Consider the following 17,142-nt stretch of genomic DNA (forward strand, 5'->3'; position numbering starts at 1 on the left):
GTTTATTTTAATATCGAGATGTGAATAATTTTTTAATAAACATGTGATTTTCGAAGTTGAAAGTGTTTAATGAATTAAACAAAAATTAAATCTTAATCTTTTAAAATTATAAAAATATTTCCTGGAAATGACAAATTTAAGTAAAAGAGATGAGTGTTAAAGAAATATTCAAGGAAGTATTCTGGAGTATTTTCTAAAATGTTTTGTTTAACTAAATATATCAAAGAGACCGCGATTTATTGCACTATTGCACGCGAAGCTTTTTTTAAAAGAGATAAAATTGACTGTTTTTACACATTGATGTCGAATAAAACTTTCCTTCTGCCTTGAGAAAATGGTGTAGCGTAAGACTAGCAAATGCTATTTGTACTCAAAAGAAGAATCGCTAATTCATGTGTTCATAAAAAAATAAGCCTGTTCTCAGAGCCTGAAGTGAAGTTTCGAAACAAGGTCGAATCGAGACGAGCACTTGACATCTGTATATCAAACCTTTCATATCGGTGCACACACGTGATAATCCACGCTTAATTAATGCGCTTTGATAATCGTGATGGAACATTTTCCGTGATCCGTATTATATTCGACGTTTCGCGATAATGCAATACATTCTACTTACAGAATGTCACAGCACCAATCTTGTTTCGCATAAAAAAATGGAGCACTTACGTAATAGTCGTATGAAAAAAAAAGGATAATAGCATCCTTGCATTTTTCACGGGCCATATTTGCGGCCGCAGGGTTTAAGGTCCGTTAAGGTCCGAGAGATTATGTTAGCTGCCATGTAACACACTGCAATACGTACATATTTTAATACGTAGCGTAAATCATTCGATTAATCTTAAATGATAGAAAAATTAATCTTTCTAACTTTTAAATGTTGAGAGAGTTTTCTTAAATAAACTTATATAATAAAATTAAGTTATTTTGATTTTTATTTACTTTTTATTCGATGCGTTTACTTGCAAGGCAGATTTACTGATTGCGTCATAATAAATTGGAAAATAAATTGGATAAGAATTTACATATAGAAAATATAATTATTGAAAAAGAAATATATATAAGACATATAATAATGTATAACTATTTCAACGACAACAAGAAAGTTCATTATAAAAATTCGTTCTTCAAGATTTGATTGAACCTTCAATCCTATTCACGAGTCGTTTTCATATTACAAGAAATATTTTCCCTATTGTTTAGAGAATTATTCGTATTTATTATATCGAGAATCACATTATAATTAACAAAACATTGATGGTTGTCGGCCTTTCGATAAAATCACTTTCACCGTTCATACTTCTCGTTTACGCTGGCAGAAACATAAAAGCCTTTATTGTGCCTATCAATGATTATAAGAAAGAAAATAAAGACGGAAGGAAAAGATAGATAGGAGATACGTTGTACGAGATATCGTAACAGATCGCTTTATGATCGAGAGGAAAACTATGGAAAGGTAACGCGATGTGTGTGATGGTCGATGCCCGATTGAAGCTACAATTAAATCTCGTTTTATTATTATCTCCGAGAACATTGTATCTTCGGGATTATGCGAGAGAGAATCGATAGATACTTGCGATATATTATTGTTTTCTCATTCGTAAGTACATATATCCTAAAAATCGAATCTCTCATCTTCTGGAGAATCGCGAACAATTTTCACTGCTACGATTTCTGATTTATATACACAACAATCACAATTCCGCTTCAGGCTGCATTCACGTGCAATTCGAACTGCATTGCGAATGGCAATCTTGTAACTCTAAACATCTCCTGGTGGTGTGATAATGAGGGCGCCCGCGAAACTTTGCGAAAACCCAATTCGCGCTTTTTCGCACGCTTGCATGCGTGGTTGCAAGTTGCATCGCGACACAGCCGAGAGTCTAAAGAGCGCATGCACTCTTCAAACGAGAAGCGCATTATATCCGTCGCGATCGATCGACGTTGTAACGATGATGCCGACGAAACGAGATCACTTCGCGCACGTTAACGGAATACCTAGTGATCACCACGGCACCGCACCGTTTGTTTTTTCAGCCGCAATCCTAAACGTAATACTTTTACGGTATAGGCTTTGTACCATTTGTGCAAGACGATATTATATAAATATAAATATACATATATGTATTATATATACACACACGATAACGACGGTATATATATTTGTTGCTTTTATATATTTATAAATCGCGGCGTATTTGTATAAAAATACTATGGAATTCGATTGTTTCGCCCGCTAAGCAACCTACATGTGCCCTTTAATTAGCAATCAGGATTTCCCAAACTTAAAATGCGGACGTGAACTGAACTTTTTCGATGCGTATATTTTCTCAAAATTTAATGGCGTACCAAAACAACGAAACTAATGTATTTCCGCCCGTTTAAACGAGATTTCGCGTAAATCGCTTTTAAATGAATCTGAAGTCGCAGTTATCAAAAAATTAATGTCGCAAAAATATTTAATATGTTTTTTTTAATTCGATCATGAAAATTTGAATGAAATAAGCAAATGTCTGTATCGTTGTCAGAGGACCAGTGTATATATCTCAAAAGTTTGGGAAACCTTGGATTATCGGAGATTAGATGCGGTTAGAGAAATTTGGTTGTCGATTGTGCTCCATTCTCGTCAACTCTTCTTTAGATGCGCGCATGATTTGTCAAGACTATCATTAATTTTCGTTCCGCGAACTATTTGTAACGAGGAAAAGCACCTGTGGAATTTGACATTATCTTTTTTTAAAATAAAATTCTCTAGTTAAGATAAAACGGCGCGAAGAGGCAAGAGATGTAGAAACTTTTTGCGTAAATACTAATTTTGCGTAAATTGTTATAAATACGGCGACGTAGAATTGGCATTCAAATGTAGAATTTTCATTAAAAATGCAGGTGCTTGTTTCTCGCAAGAAATGTGGAGAAAATATTAAAAAAGAAAAAAGTAAAAAAAAGAGCCAATTGTAAGAACGGCATCGCCCACGTGAATGGTAGAGTCGCTTGTACAAATTTTTTTTAAGGAACGCTGGATCGTTTGCTTCATCGAAGTGCTTGATTTCTCGTCCGAAGCTGGTCTTCGGCTGAAGAATCTCTTGAAAGAGAATCTTTTTATATGACTTAGTTTAACCTGCCACGTATGTGCGCGCGCGTGCAGCGTCGTAAACTAGCGTTTTTTTCACGTATCGTGAGTCCAACGGTGTTTTATCAAATCAATCATTCCGTAACCCTGTCCTTGAGATTCCACGAAAAATATGCGTGACGGAATATCGGGATCACGCGTTCGCGCTGAAACCCTTTCACCTTGTATTCGCACAGATCTCTGTGGCATTCTTAGTCTGTAGAGATTTCTGATTTCGCAAAATTTCTTATAGAATTCGGTTCTACAGTTTTGTCTGGATTTTAGAATAAATTATGCAAAATCAAAAATATCTTTAGTCCCATTTTGCATTCTAGTTACGGCTCTGCGAATTTACAACTCTCGATTTTCAACGACTTTTGCGATTTTTCAACGATATGATGAAAGTTTTTCGATAGGAATCAGCTGTGTTTTTGTTACGAATCTTGTTAAAATATATAGAGATGAAATAGAATGGCTGATCGGACGAGTAGTTTTGGCTGGCAATTTTTTTCAATCTGGTATCAAATCAAGCCGACGTTCTTCGTAAAAAAAATTGTTAAAAATTTCTCGTATCGATGCTCGAAGTTGTAAAGCAAGAAGACTTTGTCCGATTACCGAGGAGATAAATGTGGGGATGATAAACGTATGATATAACGATAGCTTTTACAATGTTTGATTTGCCATTTTATCACGTCACCCTCAAAAGAATGATCATGTTATTACATAATTTAATTCAAACTTCGCGATCGATTATCTAAATGTATAAGTGTATAAGAGAAGTTTTTAAGTTTGTAGAGAAACAACTTGTTCAACTCGATGTCTGAATCAATAATAAATAAAGATACACACTTTTTACCTATAACATATATACTACGCCTTCTTCTTATCGGAGCATAAGCTCTATTCCGAAATATTAAAAGAAGGAAGAGAGAAAAATTTAATCAGTGTTTATCGCCGAAGAACACGAAAGACACAAGCGGAACAGGAGAAATAAGCGGGTCACTCATACTTGACAAAAGTAAGGAGGAAAGTGAGGCTTGATTGTAACGCAACGGTTCACCGAGTGCGTGACCCAAGTGTGTTAAACGAATTGCTCAACCGTACGACTCACGCACACGTTCGGAGGACATCTTTAGCATTCGCCGCGCATCGCCAATACGTGATAGTCTTCGGCGATAAGACGCGAACGATTATCGGCGTGAATCAGCGCATTGAAAATGGAGGACGACACGGCACCGTTTTCCAGCTGAGCGCCCGCGCTGAATCGCACGCACCAGGAAGCCCACGGAGAAGCGCGAGGTTCCCCCGTTGACAGGTAGGTATACGCGCGCACATTGCGCTGCGTTGCGTCTTCTCTCTACCTCGTAATGGAGAACACGCTCGAGCTCGCGCTCGTCAACGCGGGATTTAGCGGATTGTCACGTCCGCAAATTGCACGATACGCGGGACGTAGGCCGGCGGCAGTCGCGTGTCACGTCATTCGACGTTCAAGATCGCGATTGTGCCGTGACAGTGGAAAAAATTAAACGAGACTCGGAAATCTCGGAATCAACGGATCGATAAGGAGAAGTCAGATGTCCGATATATCGAAAAATCCCGTAGACTCTGGAAACAAAGAGAAATAAAAATAATCTCTCCAAGGCTACAGATAATACATTATTATCTTCGGTCAACATCCTCAATTGTCCCTCAATAGATGTTTAAAAGATATTCTGCTGATCTACTAAAAAACGCATATCTTTTGAATCGCGGATCTGTTTTGACTAGGCTAAAATAGCAATGTGAAATAGTAGTACGTGCGCAGACTACAATCGTCGTACGATATAACTTAAAGCACGTGCGCGTCATGACTCACATTACGGCAAGCAACGCGCGTCCATTCAAACAAGCGCGTCGCGTCGAGAGATGAATCACGCAGGCAGATGAGCGAGGCGCATCTTGTTCGAGCGCCCAGAGTCTCGAGCGGAACAATCCGGACTACTCCACCATATTCATTCTCGTTTAAACGTGCCGAAGTCGTGGTTGCGAGCGATTGAAGATAAAATATATTTGCCTCGTTCCTCGTTAAATTTCTCGTTGTAACTGGCTTCGATTTGACGCGGAGTCACTGCTGAATTCCAAGATTAAAAGGCAAATGTCATCGAACTCGTAAAAATTGTGCCGTACGTCAGGCTCCGCAACGCGCGCCGCTTGTCCCGCCGTTCGACTAAGCATGGCGGTGGACGACATGTTCGGTGTCGATGGCCTCTAGAGCAGGTGGCATGCGCACCGCTTTGCCCCGGAGATCGGAGCTGCCGAGTCGTAGTCTTCGAAGCGTAAGATGGCCGCGGTGACAGATACGAGGAGCTGTCAACTCCACCCGGGGTCCTAAAGCCTAAATTCCGTGTCACGCGGCGGGCCGTTTCCGCGCCGCGCGTCGCGTCGTGCTAATCTCCGCGTTGCGTCGCGTTGCATCGGACCGCATTGCGATGCGCGAGTACGCGAGTCCGCTCGGGACCGTCCGTCAGACAGAAACGCACCCAGGCAGTCCGAGAACGCACGTCACCTCGTAACCCGTACGTATATACGCGCGTTTATAAAGTTTACTTCCGCGTGCGCGACCCGTTTGACGTTTCTCTTCCCTCTCGCGAACTCTCAACGTTCTGCGCGACGGTCGATCGTACCGAGGCGTGTCGGCGCCGCGATAATCAAACCAGTTCGAGCCGATCGAACTCTGCCGCCTCGTCGCATTGTAAGGCTGTTTTTCCGCAGGAATAATTTTCGCCGTCACGTCGAGACTGTTCTCTCAATCATGGAGGCGATAGTGGAGTATAATTATGTGGCGCAAGAGGATGACGAGTTGACGCTAAGGAAAGGTGACATCATCACTGGGATCAAGATGATGCTTGGAGGATGGTGGGAGGGCACCCTGAGGGACAAGCGTGGCATGTTTCCCGATAACTTTGTTAAGGTATTACGCATCGAATCATCCCTTTTATTGATTTATCATCTCTGTACACTCATAGATTCTCACGCGGAAATATTTGGCGTGCAGGTATTGGACTCCTCCTCGACCGCCAGCGGAAATAACGGCAGCGAGACCGTAAGCAGCACGAAATCTGACGAGAATGTCACCTTAAGGAATGGCTCCGGTAGACGTTTCTGCAAAGTCCTCTTCAGTTACGAACCTTGTAACGAGGACGAGCTAACTTTAGTGCCGCAAGACTCCATAGAATTTTTGGGAGAAGTGGAGGAAGGATGGTGGAGAGGTCGTCTCAGAGGTAGAGTCGGTGTGTTTCCTTCAAATTTTGTTTCTGCACCTGCCCCCGAAGAACAAGAGAGGCACAAGGAGAGAGACAAGAAGGAAATATGTAGAGTACTCTTTCCCTATGAGGCTGCTAATGAGGATGAGCTTACTTTGGTTGAAGGAGATATAATCACCCTTTTCTCTAAGGATGCGCTGGACAAGGTTTATAATCCATCTGATTAGTATTAATTAACGAATTAACGAATAATAACAGTAAGTACATGATTAGTATATTAAACATGTATAATAATTTATATAGGGTTGGTGGAAGGGAGAATTGAGGGGACAAGTTGGTTTGTTCCCTGACAATTTTGTCGAAGTGATTGGTATAAAAAACGAATCCCAGGAACAAGATTCCCAATGGCATGAAACATCGTCGCTAAGTGCAAAGTCGACTATTAGACATTCCCATCAAGTGAAGAAAGTCGAGAAAGCGCACGTTAGAAAAAGTCTGGATACCAGGAATGTACATTCGAGTAATATATCAGGTAAGATATTTCAGAATTATCAGATTATCAGAACGATACTTTTTATTTTGCTTGAGTATAACATGCAATTTTGTATTTTGCTAGATCACTTCCCTACTTTAGACGCTGCTAAAAAGGGCCTATCTACATTGTCGTCCACCTCAACGTCGTCGTTGACATCTACCGGAAGCGGAAACAGTGATAAGAAAACGGCCGGTAGCCATTCGATTATATCGAGCCTAAAGCGTTTCGTAAGCGACGTAGGAAATAATAACGGGATCAGCAACACGACAAGTACCGCTTCGGAGTGTCGCGAGGAGTTGGACGGCGTAGAACGAGGGGAGGGCACTCCGCTTTCGCATTTGACAGCTTCTCGCGCTAAAGCGCCTCGGCGACGTCCGCCTTCGTCGCAGCATCTACGCCACGCTGCTGGATCCAACGCAAGCGCATCCTCGACGCTGCCGACCGTTCCCAACACTCTTTTGGTACTATGACTTAAAACAAGCATTAACATCATGCATTAAAAATTCTGAATAAAAGTATATTGATTTTAATATCTTTTATAATTTGTAGGAAGATAATCTGTCTAATGGACGCACCGATGGAACCACGTTGGAACAAATACCTGATGAAGAAACGGACGGGCTTGCGGCAAAAGCGAGAAGAAAAGCACCATGGGTAATGCGCCACTCTTAGAGATAAAATAAACAGAATGTAAGAAATATATATCGCGTTCATTAATCTTATCGTTATTAATATCATCGTCGATTCCCTGCAGGTCGAAGAATTGAAGATGAATCAGATGGAGAGGAGAAAAACCGCTACGGTAGAGCGAGTCGATAAAGTGGAAGTTAAAAAGGAACGAAATTTCTCGCGGTAGGTTTTGACTTTTTTTGATGACTTATTAAATCCGTTACTTATGTTGCGAATATGCGAATATAATGTACATTATCTTATCGCTTATTAGATTAATGACACAAGGAAATACTGCGGATTCCACTAACAAACAGGATACCGATAACGACGATAGCAAACCGAAAGATAAAAGTCCGAGAGCCGAAACAAGCCCCCACGCCGACCAAAGTCCTAGTTCATCTGGTCAACCTGCCTACGTGCCGTATGCCCTCTACAGTAAATTATTGGAAAGGGTAAATATTAAAATAATCCATACGCTATTAAATTTTCATTTCAGTACGTTGCATGCACACGCGAGGACACGCGATATTAATATAAATTGCTTCAACAAGGTCGCCGCGTTAGAGGAGAAACAAGCGGTATTGCAGGCGACAATAGGACAGCTCTCCGAACAGCTCGTACCTCTTCTCGCAAACGCATCGGTTAACAGCAAAGTATAATACGTATCGGTGTTAAGAGAGGAAAATCAATAGTATATTTATCTGCCCGTACTACCACTGTGTTGTTTTCTCATTAAATCACATAATGAGAAAGAAACTAATACTGCTAGAATAACTATTACTGTTGTTATATATATATATACACACACACGCATATATATTTATTCATTTGGTAGTATACGTTTATTGTTTGCTTCGTCGATGCAGTATTCGCGTGACCCGGTTAAAAACGGAACATTCCATATGACATTCTTCGTCTGTAAAAGTATTTCTTTTTTATTTGATTTTTGATAATTTAACAGATCTCATTGTAACTGCCGGAATTGATCACTCTTTTGATAATCGTAACCCATTTACGGATGCTTATAGACGTTCGCAATCGCGCAGCTTAAGCTCCACAATTTTCATTTCAAACTCACGACACATATCAAATTATGAGACGCAAATCTTCAATGTACATTTGCACATATTCTAGATTATTATGACAAAACTTCCCTGTTATCAGTAGCACGAAAAATCTTGCGACGTAAAGTTCCAAAAAGAGAAAAGAAAGAAGGAAAAAATAGCGCAAGTGTCCTTCCAGATGGGTGCCTGTGCTTTTCTTGTACCAATTTGCATTTTATTCATTGTTTTATGTTACTTATTTACGTATATATTTTAATAGAATTTACGAAAGATTGCTAACTATCTTAATTTTATTATCTCAGACGATAAGAATACTTGGAGAAAAGGATAGAAAAGTACTTAAATTCGTAGTTCGATAGACGTAAGAATTATGTGATTCTTTTTTTTATCCAACGAACGCAGCTGCCTCGCGATAACTGCAATGTGTGATGATTTGCTGTAGGTTTCTTTAGTAATCTGAGTGCCAATGTAAGCATTTTTTTTTGCTTATTGCATTTCCGAGATGCCTCATTCAACGATAGTGATAAGCGATCCTCGTTGATTTTTCACGAGAAATATCACCGGACTGCGGACCGAAATACGCGACTCGTACAAGTCTAATTCGACGCGTTCGTCGAGCCATTTATTTTCACCCGCTTATCGAAGCATGTTCCGCTCCGGAGCGGAATGTCTTTGAAACGGTGCTAATAGCACGATATGTGATATATCGTAGCGTCACGTGGTTATAATATACATATAGGAATGAGGCACAGCGAGAGAGAAACATTTATGAATGAAAAAACTTCTGTTCTGTCCTAAATATCATGAAAGTATCATGACAGGACGATAAAACTAAGAATGCATTGTAGGCCGCTTTGAACGACAGATTAGCAGCTTTGTTCGATACAATCGCGAAACGTGTTGAATATAAAAAAAAGTTTTTATTTTTTTTATGAAAATGGAATTTTAAGTAAATATGGTGTAAAATCTAATGAGAAAAGATTAGAGATATATGAGAGGAAATACGAGACGCTATTTAATTTTTTATATCAGTATTCCATAAAATATATTTAATACTTTAACTAACAATAGTGGACTGAAAGCTATTTCCTCTAATCAGGTTGATATAAAAGAGACTTTATTTTTATGCAGATATGCATACATTGAATAATATGTATATATACATATATATATATATATATATTTTATTCTCTCTCGTCTCCATTAATTTTTAGCAATCAATAGTTCCATACTGCGGAACCTGGCAGGTTTGAAAAGCAGTACAATTATCATATTTACTTGATAATCGAATGTGTATATGTTGGTCGAATTGCAATTTATCAATGTACCGCACAGTGTTTAAGGTTCGTGTATAAAACGAAATATATTTTGGGGCGGCTCAATCACTTAATAATGTCTCGCAAATATACTTTAACTGCATAATGTACGTTAACAGCCATAATAAGTTTTGCAAGAGATTTTGCAAGAAAAAAAAATTTATATTACGTTAAGTGAAATATTTTCTCAAATTAGAGAGGAAAAGTTACGATGCGGTAAAAAGAATTATTATTTCAAACGTAAGTTTTTATTTTACATGTAATCCGTCCCCATTAGAAAGAACATTAGAAAGATACCGATATGCAATACATAAGTTGGCTTAATTATCGTAAGGCTATAATATTTGAATATATATATTTTGAGTAATTAAATTTCTGTATTGAATAGTTTGCACATGATTTTCCTTCTTTTTTTAGAGAAGGTATCACTTCGATATATTGACCTAAATCATTCATTATTTAAAGCACGCTTTTATCGACACACATATGCTATTTCGAAAATTTAATCGCAAGGCATCGCAAGAATAGCTTGAAGTTAATTAACGAGCTCTAATTTTAACGAAGCGCAATGGCTTTTAACGACGGAGGTACCTCTTTATATTTGTAGAGTATCGTAGATAATTTTGAAGCGCTTCTCTTTGCAACTCCGTACAAGATTGTATTAATTTGCATAATATATATGTAACGCGTTCATTTTAATTAGAACTCAAGGGCAACTCTCTCAATCGGCATCTAATACTGAGACCATGCTTATAAAAGAAAGTTCAAGATAAACGAGACCACGTTTAGATTCGTACGTCGCTGTAATCACCTCTTTTTATACTTTTATATTTCGCTGCAGATCAAGTCGTTTGAACGGGACAATTTTTACGTGAATATATGTTCACTCACATGGTATACAAAGCTTCGGTTTACGAATGCGACACCATTATGCACCTTCTTGCAAGTGTAACGCGTGACAATAATAGTTTTTAAGCGAGTTCGAGAGAACTTTTGCTGATTTTTTTCTCTATAATTTATACGTTTTGAGTAGTCATTTTATAATCAGGATCCGTGGGAGCTCAATTAAAATATTTGATTGCATTTTATGTCTTTTGGAGATATTTTTTAGAACGAACAGTTGTTTGTCAAGTATCAGTTAGTCTTAGTTTCGCACTATTACAGGTACATCGTCTTCCCTCGTAATAATCTCTTGCGATCCAATCGTTAAATAAACACAATCATTCACCACTTTAATGTTAATGCGACCATTTTGAAAAAACGATATAAATGCGTTAATTAGAAATTAGACGTGTACTTAGGAATTTATAACGCCTTTCCGTTTGTCACCGAACTTCCAGAATTTGTTTGAAATGCAATGGGTGTTTCCCAGAATCATTGAGAAAATGTTAATCTGTAAATATAACAATGTTGAGCATTAATTCTGCGCATCGAGTGAGAACATGCGAGAAACGATCGTAACGAAATCTTTATTCTAAAAGTATCGCGTCCCAAATATTATACCTAATGCCAGTGAAAATCGACAGATTGTAATCGATCGTGTATTAATCACGATGCAACTATCTCTCACACGCTTTCGATCTATCACTATGTACGGCGCTATGGCGAATAAATATCGCTAATGAGGTTGTAAGACTAATATAATGGCAGACTTATTTCTGATTGTGTGTTGTTCGACATCGAATCTTATCGAGATCACTTTTATATCACGCTATAGCGTGCTGTTCTCGATGAATATCCTGTCGAAAAGCGTCGGACGCATGCGGCAGCGTACAGCTGTCTTGGCTGCATAGTTGCTAAGTGATATCCCTGTAGAAAGCATGCTCTAGAACGTAAGGAGACTGGAGTTAACGACCCGAGCGAAACGATTTTTAATGTTATTAACGTTAGGCCTATTATGTACATATACATGTGTAAGCGCAGCGCGATCGAGTGAGAGTTATATAAATATATTTTCCCCTCCTTTGTCAACGTGTCCAACCGTGCATACTTCGGATTAACAATCGTACCTGTAAATAAAGCCATCGGAGAGTGAAGTCACTCTCTATATATACGCAATGCTGGAGTCCTGTAATCCTACATTAAAATCTCTATACATATTTAATGTCTGCCTTCATTCCGACCTTATCACTCACTGCTAAATGGTATCTGCGCAATACAAAAGCAGAACAAGAATGGCCCTTATTGTATGTGGGAATTAAAGACGGTGAGAATTGATTTAAGTTAATCCTATACATATAATAATATGATAAAGGCTACTTCTTGTTTCTACTTCAATAGTCGTTCAGATCGAGGTAAGAGTTTCTTTAATAAAAGTCAATAATTTGCGCTCGTAAGTTTATTTTTATGTCGCACGTACAATTGTTATTTCTTCTTAAAATGTATAATCGCATTTAATACAATCGTATTATGTGCGACGATGATTTTTATGAGTTTTATGACGCTGCTTCGACGATTCTTCTGGAGACAACGGCGAGAGTTCGCAGATAAACGGCAGTGATGCGCGACAAGGTATCACTTTCCAGAAGGGCAGCGAGTTTTTGGCAGGCAGCTTTGTGAGAGCGACACAGCCCTTCGAATACGACGGTTCCCCCTCGCCCCATGCTCGATAGTCGAAGCAGGACAAGGACTCGCCTGTCAAAAGTCATATATTTTTCAGAGTTCTCTGTCGAGATACCTTTCGGCATGCGGCTTGAAAGATTATCTCGCTGCAAGCAAGACATATATATGTGGTCACGAATTACCGAATTCGTTCTTCCAAATTCTCTCCTTGTTTTCACTGCTCAGACCCACGAATCTGGTAAGATTATGTGACACGAATTTGCCGAGGCCTTCTGTGCGCTCCTCGCTAATTATGTGCGCGAGCGATGCGTTTTGCGTCTGGCAGAAACTTCGTGCCTCCGTATAATTCAGACTTTCGGACGAGAGCATGAACATCCCCGCTTTGGGAATACACTCCATCGTGGCATTCACTGAAAGTAAATAATATTTAATTAATAACACGTCGAAAGAGCTTACGGTTCGAAAAATAAATTCGGACGCGTGTATAACATTTAATATGGTTTGTGTGTTAATAATGGACTTTCATGGCATGATCTTTACGCGGGCTCTGATGTGAATAATTATAATTTCATTTACCGGGCGGAGATAAAATGTGGTACATGCTGTAATAATTGCAATTTGGGGTAGCCACGAGGGTGGTCATATTGTAATCTTCGGGACATTGAAGAGCTTGACACGAGTTTTCTCGCCCACCTGCGTGTCAGTAAAGAAACATCATAAGAATATACGCCAGGGAAATTACACGAAACGTACGTTGAATTAATCACGTTAATTGAACCGACTAATTACACCGCGTTTTACAGCACAGTTGCACTTGTAATTCGCATTACGTTCCGCTATAATCATGAGGGCCTATCACGTGAAATGATCATAATTACACGCCGCAATTACGTTTAAATGTTTGCCATTCGCGTACCGGTGCGGTTTCTCGAGGAAATAAAATTGAAGGCGAGGGCTTTCTTCGACGCGGCGAATTTTGCGCACTCGCTCACGTTGGAGACTATCCTTCGTGATATGATCGGTTGACTCGAGCACGAATTGTTCATTATTAGATCGTATTGCGGTAACTCATGGCGATTGATTAAGCAGCAGTGATCGCAGTAGGTAATTGAATACGCTGCACATATAATGAATAAAAACAATATCAAGTTAACGCTTGGCATTTCGTAAATTATTTTAAAAGGGAATACGATTAATTAAGTACTTCGGAGCACTGTGGACGCACTGCGACTGATGTAACGCGCGTTCTGCATTTTCTTTCTGACGATGGAAATGCGAATGTTACGTATTTCCGACTTCGGAAGTACACATCAAACGGACAAGATAATTGTGCTATTGTGGAAGCATTGAAGCCGTGCATAGTAAAAGATAAAACAAAAACGATATCGCGGTTCAACCTCGATGTCTTCTATTTTCTAATAATCTACTTCTTCAATTTACGTTTGTCCTATATATTTTTTTATTTCATCAGTTTGGTCGAGAATTATTTTCTAAGAAATAAAATAGGATTATTTTTAGAAACAAAGGATTATTTTTGTTTGTGATATCTAAGATATTTTTATTAATAATGGAACATATTGTATTCCAGTAACAATAATTACAAAGATGTATGTATATTATATACACGACTCGAGATATCTACAAACGGCATGGCATATCATAAAAGTAATCTTTATCTCGAAATTCATGATGCTATATCAACAGTACAGTTTCATGTCTTTTATGTTCTTGTCTCCTGTATGTCCGGCCTTTTGTGCGTGCCGTCGCAGAAAGGTCGGTTCGACGTCTGCTTGCAGTTGCACAGCCAATATTCCTTAGTCTCCGAAACAATGAAACGTATGGGTCTGAGCTTTATCTTGAGGAAAATGTCTCTGTGCGTGCCGTCGCAGAACGGCTGGTTTCTGCTTCGTCCGCAGAGACACCACGTGTAATTCTTGCCAGCTTGGAGGTGTATTCTAAATGGCTTTTTGTCGTATATCACTCCGGTTCCAGATTGTTCATTGGCACTGTACGTATCCTTCAGGGCATTCGTGGGTATCGGTGGACCGTCGGTTTTTGTGCAAAAGCGAGAGACCTGGAACATTTGAGAAAATGCCAAGTTAAGAGCAAAGCAAATTTTATTTTACTTCCTCTAAAAGAGGCCTATGATTTCGAGCTAGATTGTTAGGTTGATTTCAACAGCTAGGTCATCATAATTTTACCGTATCATTGTTTACGAACATTAGTTCAGGTTAGGGAGAAATAAGGTTAAAGGCGAACTATAAAGCAGAGGTTTGTTTATTATATCGACGACGTACATTTTTGTGATAGAAAGCGCTCAGACGAGGGAGTCGCGAAAATCGATTTAGTATGCTCATTTTGTTGAATTACGTCAATCACTTTTGAGCGTAGCAATACGCACTAAACTGAGAGCAACAATCGCACTCAAGAGAGTATCAAATCAACAACGCCCGAACGCCGACCACGTTGCCGAGCGGAGCACTATCAGCTGCAGCAACGTGTTTTTTTTTTTTTTTTTTGCTTCGTTTGGTTGTGCCCTCTCCATCCAGCATCAATGAGCATACTACTACTGCGTAGCCCACGTGCTCACAAGTTATTCAGCAAGTAAAGAAGAATATCAACATTATCGACCATAATGAAGTTTACCACTAGAGAGAATCCTAATATTGCAAATGTCAGTATTTTAAATATTTAAATAATGTTAAATTTCGAGAGCACGAACCCAATATTTAATCGTTGATTTAGAATAGCGTGATAAAAATTTGCGATAATTTTTTGATTGTGAAATTTTAGAATTTCTTAACAATAATTCACTATCCCATTGCAAATAAAAGTTGCTAATTCTTATAAGAAACTGAGAAATCATGCAATAATGACCAAACGTATTAATTTAGTGAATTTTATCTTATTGTACGCATATATACATATGAGTGAAATTATGAATTTACATACTAATCTACATATCAATCTCTAACTCATCTCGTGACACTTACGATCGTTATACTGGAGCTATAACATTCGATTACGCGCAAGTAGCTTTTGATGCAAATTGGCCGATTAGAAACGTCGTCGCGTCCCATTCACTTTCGCTGAAAGTGAGGAGGACAAGTACATGTATAAGAAGCGACAAGTAAAAGAAAAGAAAGAGACTTATACTTCTGAGACCGCATTATATAAAATTTTACATCGCACGGCGATCGCGTGGCGCACGTAAATGCAATTAGAGGCAAATATTTAATCCAGTCAAACGGCCAATAAAACTGGATTACGATGTAGATCTCAACTTGTTATTATCTTAATTAAGCGGCATATCGAATGAGCCAATCCGACATTCGTGCTCGCGAAAAAGACAAATGTAACATAACAAAATAAATGAGTAACATGCTAAAAAAATGTGCGCGAAGACACAGAAACGGCCTGGTTTTATGTAGTAGAACGAAGATAAGAGAAGTAGTTTGCATTTTATGAATGCACCGCCGCGAGATGCATTTGCGAGGGTAATTGACCATTCACGACGCCGTGAAGACGTAAGTGGAGCGAACACCAGAGTTATCCCTCCGAGATTCACGCGTTTATCGATTAGAAAGCCGACGATAAATGCGTGTAACGAGCGATGAGTATTGGAAAGAGACCGTTCGAGTAGAAATTAATCAACACAACCAAAAATACGAAGAATACTCAATATGGAGAATTTTAATGTATTGATTTTTTTAATTAAGTTTTTTCTGAGAAAAGATGAGTTTTAAATTAAATTTATTAACAAGTGCGAAAGAATTATCAGTCACAGAGATAGCACTGTGGTTAAGTAACCACAGATTGCACATCGCGCTTTCATATCTCAGTCGTAATTTTTATATCAATTTTTATCAATTTGTTTATATAATTAGCGGCACACCGCAGGCAAAGCGCCGTGCAACACAAGTAGCGGATCGAGTGGTATAAGACTCTTCAAAGATCGCTTAATCCTATTTGGGACCTACTTTTAAAACGTGCGGGAGAGAAAGTAAGAGGAGCTGCCGATGGAGTGACGCCGGTCGCGTGCTTGAGAAAGTAAAGTCCCTTTCGCGCATAGAGATGTACACTTGCGTATACACTTGCGTCGATATACGCGGCTGTGTACATTCGCCGTACATATTCGCCAAGCCGATCTATATGGGTCGCGAAAGGAAGTTAGTGTGACTAGCGATGCATTAGAGGACTAGAGTTTCATCTTGACTCCCTCATCTCATTAAAAGATTATTTACATTCTACAAAATTACTTTAAATTAAATTCTAATTTATTATAATATACAAGAGGAGAAATCAATGTAATAAAACAAAAACTATAAGATGGAAATGAAGTAGATCTGAGATTAGTTAACCGTTTGATATCATATTAAGAGCAATTCGCTTTAGTACTTTATTTAAGATCACCCGTACGTTCAATATTACATTTAACGCACGATGCACAATATTTTACAGAGTTTCTAACAGAGTTAATACATCATTTATAAAGCAATAAGCCTTGCAAATTATTGGAGCAAATACGAGGAGGAGTCTACTCATAATAACACATTTTCCTTTTACGAGGAAGATTACATGCAGATTCCTTTTAAATCGCTCTAATTAACGTCACTCTTATGTGTTGCACATACAGTAGTAGCCA

General features: G+C 38.8%; 3 protein-coding genes across 4 annotated transcripts; 1 reads left to right on the forward strand and 2 right to left on the reverse strand.

Moving 5' to 3' along the window:
- Positions 1-4,104: 4,104 nt before the first annotated feature.
- Positions 4,105-12,034, forward strand: LOC139815379 (uncharacterized). Of its 2 annotated transcripts, none has more exons than XM_071782293.1 (9): positions 4,105-4,421; positions 5,858-6,056; positions 6,141-6,554; positions 6,652-6,880; positions 6,965-7,344; positions 7,433-7,537; positions 7,638-7,735; positions 7,827-8,007; positions 8,107-12,034. In XM_071782293.1, the coding sequence occupies exons 2-9, from the start codon at positions 5,898-5,900 to the stop codon at positions 8,212-8,214; spliced, it is 1,674 nt and encodes a 557-aa protein (XP_071638394.1). In that variant the 5' UTR covers positions 4,105-4,421; positions 5,858-5,897; the 3' UTR covers positions 8,215-12,034. The 2 variants fall into 2 exon arrangements, with proteins under 2 accessions (XP_071638394.1, XP_071638393.1); XM_071782292.1 differs by lacking the exon at positions 4,105-4,421 and adding an exon at positions 5,052-5,661.
- Positions 12,035-12,240: 206 nt separating this feature from the next.
- On the reverse strand, positions 12,241-13,944 carry LOC139815382 (uncharacterized). Its single transcript, XM_071782299.1, has 4 exons — positions 13,414-13,944; positions 13,074-13,190; positions 12,680-12,907; positions 12,241-12,569 (listed from the first exon to the last, which is right to left on the reverse strand). Exons 1-4 carry the CDS (start codon positions 13,658-13,660, stop codon positions 12,343-12,345), a joined length of 819 nt encoding a protein of 272 aa, XP_071638400.1. The 5' UTR covers positions 13,661-13,944; the 3' UTR covers positions 12,241-12,342.
- Positions 13,945-14,025: 81 nt separating this feature from the next.
- On the reverse strand, positions 14,026-14,996 carry LOC139815385 (uncharacterized). Its single transcript, XM_071782303.1, has 2 exons — positions 14,795-14,996; positions 14,026-14,571 (listed from the first exon to the last, which is right to left on the reverse strand). The coding sequence occupies exons 1-2, from the start codon at positions 14,852-14,854 to the stop codon at positions 14,218-14,220; spliced, it is 414 nt and encodes a 137-aa protein (XP_071638404.1). The 5' UTR covers positions 14,855-14,996; the 3' UTR covers positions 14,026-14,217.
- Positions 14,997-17,142: the final 2,146 nt, after the last annotated feature.

Source organism: Temnothorax longispinosus, chromosome 6 (genome assembly GCF_030848805.1).
Source record: "Temnothorax longispinosus isolate EJ_2023e chromosome 6, Tlon_JGU_v1, whole genome shotgun sequence".
NCBI classification, from domain to species: Eukaryota; Metazoa; Arthropoda; class Insecta; order Hymenoptera; family Formicidae; genus Temnothorax; species Temnothorax longispinosus.